The 9809-nt window shown below is 43.0% G+C and overlaps 1 protein-coding gene across 1 annotated transcript; it reads right to left on the bottom strand.

Annotated features, from left to right (window-relative positions):
- Window positions 1-4842: 4842 nt before the first annotated feature.
- On the bottom strand, window positions 4843-8847 carry LRRC10 (leucine rich repeat containing 10). Its single transcript, XM_070409747.1, has one exon. The coding sequence runs from the start codon at window positions 8827-8829 to the stop codon at window positions 7999-8001; it is 831 nt and encodes a 276-aa protein (XP_070265848.1). The 5' UTR covers window positions 8830-8847; the 3' UTR covers window positions 4843-7998.
- Between the last annotated feature and the right edge of the window lie 962 nt (window positions 8848-9809).

Below are 9809 nucleotides of genomic sequence, written 5' to 3'. Positions count from 1 at the left end.
TCTTCCCGCATCTCTCACTCCCCTTTCCCCCCCAAGAATAGTCAGTCCGTTTCCTTTCTATGTCCCTGATTCATTATAATCACCAGTTCATTCTGTACATCAGATTATTTATTCACTTGATTCTTAGATTCACTTGTTGATAGATGCATGTTTGTTGTGCATAATTTGTATCTTTACCTTTTTCTTCTTCCTCTTCTTAAAGGATATTGTTCAGCATTTCGTATAATACTGGTTTAGTGGTGATGAACTCCTTTAGCTTTTCCTTATCTGTGAAGCTCTTTATCTGACCTTCAATTCTGAATGATAGCTTTGCTGGATAAAGTAATCTTGGTTGTAGGTTCTTGGTATTCATCAGTTTGAATATTTCTTGCCATTCCCTTCTGGCCTGCAAAGTTTCTGTTGAGAAATCAGCTGACAGTCGTATGGGTATTCCCTTGTAGGTAATTGAGTCTCTTTCTCTTGCTGCTTTTAAGATTCTCTCTTTGTCTTTTGCTCTTGGCATTTTAATTATGATGTGTCTTGGTGTGGTCCTCTTTGGATTTCTTTTGTTTGGGGTTCTCTGCGCTTCTTGGACCTGTAAGTCCATTTCTTTCACCAGGTGGGGGAAGTTTTCTGCCATTATTTCTTCAAATAGGTTTTCAATATCTTGCTCTCTCTCATCTTCTGGCACCCCTATAATTAGGATGTTGGTACGCTTGAAGCTGTCCCAGAGGCTCCTTACACTATCTTCGTATTTTCGGATTCTTTTTTCATTTTGCTTTTCCGGTTGGGTGTTCTTTGCTTCTTCGCATTTCAAATCTTTGACTTGATTCTTGCGCTCCTCTGGTCTGCTATTGGGTGTCTATATAATATTCTTTATTTCAGTCAGTGTATGCTTAACTTCTAGTTGGTTCTTTATCACAGCATCGAGGGTCTCATTAGATTTCGTGAGGCTCTCATCAAGTTTATTGGCAGCTTCTAGCACATTATTGCAAGCCCTCAAAATTGCGTTTTTTAGCTCTATATCCTCCATTTCTGTCATGTTTTTTTGTCTCTGCATTTTTTATGCTTTCTTGGTGCACCCCCTTGTGGTCTTTGTGCGCAGTCTTGTTCTAGTTAAGCCTTGATTGTTGTAGTTGATACTAGAGGGATTTGACCACAGTCCGACTGGCTGTGAGAATCACCTGTATCTGCAATGGGAAAACTTCTGTCCTCTGGAGAGGTGCTAATCTAGCCTTTGCCTGAGGCTATCCGGCAAATGGCTCTGTGCAGGGCTTGGGCGGGTTGGGTCGCAGGGGATCAACAGGGTGGGTGGAGGGAGCAGTTATGGCTGCTCTCAGTCCTGTTCCCAGAGGCTCTGCTTCTCAGAACCCCAGCAACCGCTGCAAACCTCGGAGAGAGAGCTGCCCTCACGTTCCAACTGATGCCAGACAATCCCGCCTCTCCTGTTTGAGTCTGAGTCCCTAGAGACTCGCCCAGATCTGGAGCTCAGAGTCTGAGACTCCCTCCTGATTGAAAACGACAACCGCGCCCTCAGCCACCAGCCCCCTCTGCGCGTGCACCTCCATACCTTTGTATTTTCCACACTGCGCCTCTTCTGAGCCTCGGTGTACTGTTCTCTTTCCTTCTAGTTGAAGAGTCTCTCCTCAGCCAGCCTTCCTGTGGTTGTGGGTGATGTCTGTTCCGTCTTTTAGTTGTATTTTTGAAATGGTTGTTTGTGGCAGTAATCTTCGGTGTTTACCTATGCCGCCAAATTGGTCTCTCCTCCATTTATTTTTATTTAGTGAAAATACCTAGTCTTCAGTACTCATTTAATTTTGTGTACCTAAGCGCTCTCTCTTACATAGGAAAATTTATGATGGTTTTTGTTACTTCAAGTGGGAAAGAGTCATTTTAAAAATATATTTTTTTTGATTTCAGAGAGCAAGGGAGAGGGGGAGAGAGAGAAACATCAGCGATGAGAGAATCATCTATTGCAGTGATGGCGAACCTTTTGAGCTCGGCGTATCAGCATTTTGAAAAACCCTAAATTAACTCTGGTGCCGTGTCACATATAGAAATTCTTTGATATTTGCAACCATAGTAAAACAAAGATTTACATTTTTGATATTTATTTTATATATTTAAATGCCATTTAACAAAGAAAAATCAACCAAAAAACTGAGTTCGCATGTCACCTCTGACACACGTATCATAGGTTCGCCATCACTGTTCTCTTGGCTGCCTCCTGCACGCCCCACACTGGGGACTGAGCTCGGGAACCTTGAAGCCCTTACAGATTTTATTGTCATGGCTCTAGAATACTCCAAGTTAAAATTTTTTAAAAATATATTTTTATTGATTTTACAGAGAGGAAGGGAAAGGGATAGAGAGTTAGAAACATCAATCAACTGCCTCCTACACAACCCCTACTGGGGATTGAGCCCATAACCAAGGTACATTCCCTTGGCCGGAATCAAACCTGGGAGCCTTTAGTCTGCAGGCCGAGGCTCTATCCACTAACCCAGTGGTTCTCAACCTTCTGGCCCTTTATTTTATTTTTTATTTTTTTTAATATTTTATTGATTTTTTTTTTTTTTTTTCACAGAGAGGAAGGGAGAGGGATAGAGAGTTAGAAACATCGATGAGAGAGAAACATCGATCAGCTGCCTCCTGCACACCCCCGACTGGGGATGTGCCCACAACCAAGGTACATGCCCTTAGCCGGAATCGAACCTGGGAACCTTGAGTCCGAAGGCCAACACTTTATCCACTGAGCCAAACCGGTAGGGCACCTTTTGGCCCTTTAAATACAGTTCCTCATGTTGTGACCCAACCATAAAATTATTTTCGTTGCTACTTCATAACTGTAATGTTGCTACTGCTATGAATCGTAATGTAAATATCTGATAATGTATATAATATCTGGATGGTCTTAGGCAACCCCTGTGAAAGGGTCGTTCGACCGCTAAAGGGGTCGCGACCCACAGGTTGAGAACCACTGCACTAAGCCAAACCAGTTAGGGCCCAAGTTAACAAGGAGGTGAAGTTCTAACCTAGGCCCTTCTAATTTCTATGAGTTTTAGAATAGAGTTTTTGTTAACTCAAAAACAGAAAATACGAAAACAGTGATCTTTATTTTCACAAGACTTCTGTAACATGGAAATAGAGATTTGGAATGTACATTAATAATCACTGCATAGAAAATAATCTAAATGCTCAGGATTTTAAAGTCTCTTCTAGTAGCCTTTATTTGCAGGAGAATGTGCTGATTACTCTCTTGAGCTCTCCTCAAGCCGAGGTCTGTTCTTGGCCTGCTTGGACACCATGGGGCTTCCCCTGGATGGCTGCTTCACAATTCTTTGTATGCTGGTTTCCTGTGATTTAACTCAGGAGGCAATGGCAGGAGAAGGAATCACTATTTTCCCCCTGTTTTTACTCTATCTGTGGAAGTGGCTGCATCCCTGTCAGACGTACCAGTAGTTGCTTCACAGGGCAACTCCTCTTATGGCTCTCGGCTCTTACTGGATTTGGGTAACATTTCTGTTCCCTTTTCAGTTAGCCATACAGGTCATGACAGCTGCTGCTGTTGCTCTTGTTTCTGTGTATCAGTATTACCACCTCAGTATTGGTTTTTCCCTCCCTCAATCCTGTTCAGTAATAGTTCCTGTATTAAAGTCTCCCCGTGTAAACTGTGTGTGTGTGTCGGGGGGGGGGGGGGACGACGACACTTGTGAATGAATTTTTTTGCCAGGAACCTGACTGATAAAAGTTAACAGAATATTCTTTGTATAGAATTATTTCCTAAAGTCTGCCTAGACTAGTGTAGTAGAACATTCATAGAACAAGTGTAAAGAGGACTTAATGTTTTTAAAATTAGAATTACTGCCCTGGCCTATTTGGGTCAGTGGATAGAGTGTTGGTCCCAGGTTTGATTTTGGTCAAGGGCACATGCCCGAGTTTCAGTCTCGATCCCCAGTAGGGGGTGTGCAGGAGGCATTTCTCATCATTGATGTTTCTCCCTTCCTCTCTGAAATCAATAAAAATATATTAAAAAATAAATAAAATTAGAATTACTATAGAACATTCCAGCTTCTCAATATGAAGAATAAGGCAAACCTGACTTCACAACTTCATTTTTAAATTGTGAGCTATACAGTACATACAGGTATTGAAAAGGTTACATGAATTGACTTACGCAATACCCTGAGGATAGTACATACCATGCCTGTGGGCTGGGTGCCTGATAAAATCTCCAAAATTCAGGTAACTTGGTAGAATTGTACTAGGCACTGGAGATTCACAGATAAATATCACTTGTTTTCTGTTCAGAAGTAGTCCAGAAGGGAAAAGCATAAACTTAGTTGTTTTTTTAATATTGTTAATACCCGTTCTATGGTAGTGAGATTATAAAGGTGTATGCATTTTTTTTATAGTGATAAAAGACCAGAGAGTAAAGTGTCTAGCAGATACACACCCATGTCTTTAGTCCGAGGCCTCCTGCCCCTCAGGACACATAAGGGTTTAGTGCCAAGGAATAGCCTCATGTTTTCAAGTACAGCAGTTTTTCATGCTCTTTTCAATTTTCCATTACATTGATAAGATGCAGTGGGAACTTAACTCCTGTTTATATCAGCCTATGGTAAAATTGGTTTTGTTACATGTCCTTTTGCTTAAAGTTGTAGAACCTCTCAATGCTAAGTGAGGACTTAACTGTACTTGGTGATATTGTTGATTCTAGAATAAATAGGGTAAGGGCAAAGTATATTCATTTAGAAATTTAAAAGTGAAGTCTTTAGTATTATGTCTGTGTTTTCCTATTTAGATAAGCCGGAAGCATGTGACCACATGGCAGTTATATTTCTCATATTCAAGACTAGATACTGTTGTTGAAAATTTTATTGAAAACGGATAAGTTTTTTTCTGTGGCATTTATGTTTTTTCCTTCAAGCAAGGAACTATACTAATAGTAGGGTAAATATAAGTATTGTGCTGCATGGCATAAGGATGTGGTATGTAAACATCAACTGTCGCCTGCCAGGCACTTTTCTGTGCTCTTTATACACAGTAATTAGTTTAATCCTTGTAGTACCTGAAAGGTAGGAACTTAACCATTTACTGATGAGAAAACTGAGGTACACAGATGGTAACTGGCTAGTAAATGCCAAACATGGGATTTGACCTCAGGTAGTTTGAAGGCCATGCTCTTAATCATCATACCACACTGCGCTTTTAGTTAAAATTTGAGTCTACATGACTGTTAGGCCACACGCCCACTTTTTAAATGTGAAATTACATGATGTTACATGTTAGGACAAAAAAAAAAATTGGCTCGCCCTAGCTGATTTGGCTCAGTAGATAGAGCATCAGCCTGCAGACTGAAGGGTCCCAGGTTCGATTCCAGCCAAGGGCACATGCCTGGGTTGCGGACTCGATCCCTAGTAGGGGGCGTGCAGGAAGCAGCCAATCAATGATTCTCTCTCATCATTGATGTTTCTATCTCTCTCTCCCTCTCCCTCTCTGAAATCAATAAAAATATATTTTAAAAAAAATTGGCTCATTTCCATAGAATGCATATTAAAGTATTTTGGTTGGCATCACTCATATTTATGGAAGCTAAAATTCTGTACAAACTTCTGGAAGAGATTTTCCTCTGATGCATAACACTTTAAGGTTCAGGACTTCTAAAATCCTAAATAAAGTTACATTTGGTGCTTCAACATTTTCTGCTTTTTAACTCTCTAATTGTGTCAGAGTTTCAAGAAAAAGTAATGGAAGTGGAAATAGACATTTATATAGTTACTATATTAAAATTGATTGAAACCCTATAGTGTAAATATTTTGTACAGCAAAATCAGTGGTGATTTCTTAATCATATTGTTTGAGAAATGTTTATTATGTATTATTTTAAAAGAAAAAGGCTTGTGTGCAAATGTTTATAATTTAATATTTGATTCAGACTGGGTAGCTCATTATATGGGAACTCTGTGTAGGTCATGTGGTTTCACTTTGCCTTATGGCTTGTAGCCGTAGGTCATGGGGCCACACTGGAAAAGGTGGGTTGTTAGTCTTAGGAGGGGAAGACAGGGTCAAAAGAAAGTCAAAGCCAAAAGAAGGAGCGTCATCCTGTACATCAAAAGGTTTTGGGTTTGATTCTTGGTCAGGTCAAGTAAAGGAGGACGCCAATGGGTGTTCTCACATCGATGTTTCTCCCTCAGGTGAGCATTAAAGTCAATGACTGGTGTAGCTCAGTGATTGAGTGTCAACGTATGACCCATGACAGTTTGAATCCCAGTCAGGGCACATGCCCAGGTTTCGGGCTTGTTCACAGTAGGGGGTGGGGTGTACAGGAGGTGGCCGATCAATGATTCTCATCATTGATGTTGCTAACTTCCTCTCCCTTTCTCTGAAATCAATAAAGCCATATTTTTAAAAAGTCAAAACTTTCATCATAAGGCTGCCTGTTGGCAGAAAGTTTCTAGCATGAACTGAGTATAATTTAGTTTCAATCATTAGGAATGAGTAAATAGACTATAAATACTGCCTGTCTAATAGAAATCTGGGCTCATTACTAAAGGAGTTAAATGTTTGGCAACCTATTACATTTAATGATTAAAGTTTAATCAGTGGGTTGCAGGTACTCTACAGATTGGGAGTGGTTATAGAAAGACTATGTGATATGAAACTTCGTCTGGTTTACCAAGAAATATTTGTGGTAGGAAAACATGAAAACAGTCTGCTGTGTAATGTCATTTGAGAACCAAACTTTGATGGGTTAAGATGCTTTTATGGCAAAAAGCTAATAGTATGTTTTAGTTAAGATGACATTTTAGTGTCCTTGATTGCTGAAAAAGTTTAAAGAATTTCTATCATTCTTTTTACATAAAGAATTGTGTTCTCAAATCACCCACTGACAGCAGTTTCTTTCCCTGCTGCCCCCCAAGTAGCAAAGGAACATTTTACTCTCATGAGCTTTCGTCCAACAGCAAGGAGTCATTAAAATTGAGATACATTACTGACTAAAACTGAAGTCTGTACAAACACCAATAGAACAACTTCCCCCTGTTTCAAATGAATGAAATGAGCAGTTTCTTTAAAGTATCCATGGGAAGAAGGTCACAATTTACATACTTTTAAAAATGTCCAAAATTCCTACGTTCCTACACTGATCATCAAAAGGACGCTACCTACAAAAATCAAAACAAATCAGAGATACTTGAGGCTAAAGAGGCAAAAGCTGCCTCTATACCACAACCTGCGATTCAAATTTCCAAGTGCTTGTTTCAAGTGAACAGATTTCCCCACCTACTCCCTTTAACCTGGTACGATTCTGGAAATGTGCTTTCCCTCCATGGCAGGGAAACAGCGGGGCTCTCTCCACAGAGGCAGCCAGGGTTACCACGAGGCTGGATTTAATGAGACCACATTGCCATGGAGAGGTTCCACTTCCGACGTGACTTCTAGCATTGTCAGCGAAGGAAACAGTTTAGAGCAGTCCTTGGGTCAAACCTTTTAGGGAAAATGAGCCAAGTCAGCACGAACCACTGTCAAATTTAAGGTGGCAGCCTTTGCAACAGCAAGGTCTTTCTGTGAGTGACTGACTAGGTAGAAATGTCCTTTTAAAGTGGCCTGAATTAGTCATATTTTCATACCATTTGTGGTCACTCACAGTAAGAAAATACATGTGCAAAGGGCTGGAGACAGTCCTTTTCGGTAAGTTCTTTACAAAGTCCTTATTTGAGGTGCTCACAGCCTCATGACCAGCCACTCTGGAGAGTGGAGGAGGCCACAGAGCCCCAGTCCTTGCTCTTCACTGTTTCAAAATACCTACTTGGAAAGACTGCTTTTCTGGCAAGGAAGTTGTCATGCTGCCCTTTAGGAGAGAGATTTGCCAGACATTTTTCTTCTTGGTGTGATTTAAGGATTTCATCTGACTCCATCGGCTCCTGCTGGCGGAGATGCCCTAACTGTCCCAGAGCACTGGAGAGGTCCCCGGAGATGCCAGCTGGGTTCCTGGCATTGACCTACCGCCGAAGCTCCTCAGGAGTTGGTAGGAGGAAGTGGAGGAGGTGGGGCAGGTGCCTCCTGGCTTCCCTCGGCCAAAGCATAGCGCCTGGCTTTTCTGTGGTCAGGCTCTGGTGTCTCCTCTGCCCATCTTCCCACGCGGCGCACGCCTTTGGCCACCTTGGGGGCATTCCTGCAAGGGTTGTGGTCATAGATAACCAGCTTCAGACTTGACAGGTGGGCCAGGCTGGGGAAGTAGCAGATGTTGTTCCGGTCCACATCGATCACCTCCAGGAAGGGCATGTGAAGCAACACAGGGGGGAAATCGGTCAGCAGGTTGCCTGAGAGCCAGATGGTTCTCAGCTCCCGGAGGCGCCGCAGCTGTCCTGGCAGCAGACGCAGGGCGTTAGAGCCGGCGTGCAGAGTCTTCAGGAGACTGAGCTCACACACCACATCTGGCAGCTGGGTGAGGCAGTTGGCCTCGACCCACAGGGTCCGCAGGTTCTGGAGCAGGCTCAGTTCGTTGGGGAGATCGCAGAGTTTGTTGTTGCCCAGGTAGAGGATGCAGAGCTGTTTCAAAGTACACACCACCTGGGGCAGTGCCTTGAAGTTGTTGAAATCCAGGGCCAGGATCTGCAGATTCTGTAGCTGCCCCAGCTCCAGAGGCAGGCTGCTGAGGTGGTTGTCGCTCAGGTAGAGCTTGACCAGCTCCCGGAAGGAGCACACATGCACGGGCAAGCGGCGGAGCTGGCTCCCACTCAGATCCACCATCTTGTCCAGCGGCATCTCCCGGAGGTCTCTGACCACAAAGTTCTGGCAGCGGTCAGCAGGGATGAAGGCCACGATGGCCCTGATGGTGTTCCCCATGCGGAGGCTGGAGGCATGGCGAGCCCTGGCCCACCAACCGATGGGGCTGCTGCCCACTGCTCGGAGGCCTGTCCTCCCCTCCCATTATAACCGAGGGGAGTGGTGGCGTGACAGCAGCCAGTCACTTCAACAGAGGAAAGTGCTTCTGATAGCAACCTGAGTGTCGGGTGACAGGCCCAATAGCAGGCCAGGTCCAGGAGCCCAGGTCTGCCTCACATACTTGCTTTCAGTCCCTTAAACCCCCATCTCCTTTATCTGCATTTTTTTATTTGTTTGTTTCAAGCTGAAAATAGCTGCACTGTTTTTTTCTAATGATAAAACAGTGAGGCATTACATAAAGGTTGTAAAAGAGGAAAGTGGAAAACACCCATAGTCATACGACTCAAGGATAAATACTGTAAACAATTTAATAATTGTCCTCCAGTCTTTTTCTCACAAGTAATCAATTTGTTTTAAAAAATTATCCTGTTCAGGAGTATTATGTTTTATCATAACATGTGGACATATATTTATGTTTGCAGGTGTCTATACAATTATAAACACCTGCAGAGTCCATCATATGGATGTACATTTAAAAAATATATGGATGTAATTTAAATATATATATACTAGAGGCCCAGTGCACGAAATTCGTACACTGGTAGGGTCCCTAATGGCTGCCGGCTGCTGGCCGGGTACTCCCTCCCTTCCCCCAGCCGCCTGCCACAGCCAGCCAAGGCGTCCCTCCCTTCCCCTGGCTGGCCCCACCACCTGGTTGAACTCCCAGACGAACTCCCAGTTGAGGGGGTAATTTGCATACTACGCTTTTATTATATAGGATACATTTTTATTGACTTCAGAGAGGAAGGGAGAAAGGAGGGAGAGAGAGAGAGAGAGAGAAACATCAATGATGAGAGAGAATCATCCAGCATGTCCCCTACTGGGGATCAAACTTGCAACCCAGGCATGTACCCTGACTTGGAATTGAACTGTGAGCTCCT

The sequence above is a fragment of the Myotis yumanensis genome, unplaced genomic scaffold (assembly GCF_028538775.1).
Source record: "Myotis yumanensis isolate MYYU_CA2020_CCGP unplaced genomic scaffold, mMyoYum1.0.hap1 SCAF_3, whole genome shotgun sequence".
NCBI classification, from domain to species: Eukaryota; Metazoa; Chordata; class Mammalia; order Chiroptera; family Vespertilionidae; genus Myotis; species Myotis yumanensis.
Note: the sequence above shows the minus strand (reverse complement) of the source record. Positions and strands in the feature narration are given on the sequence as shown.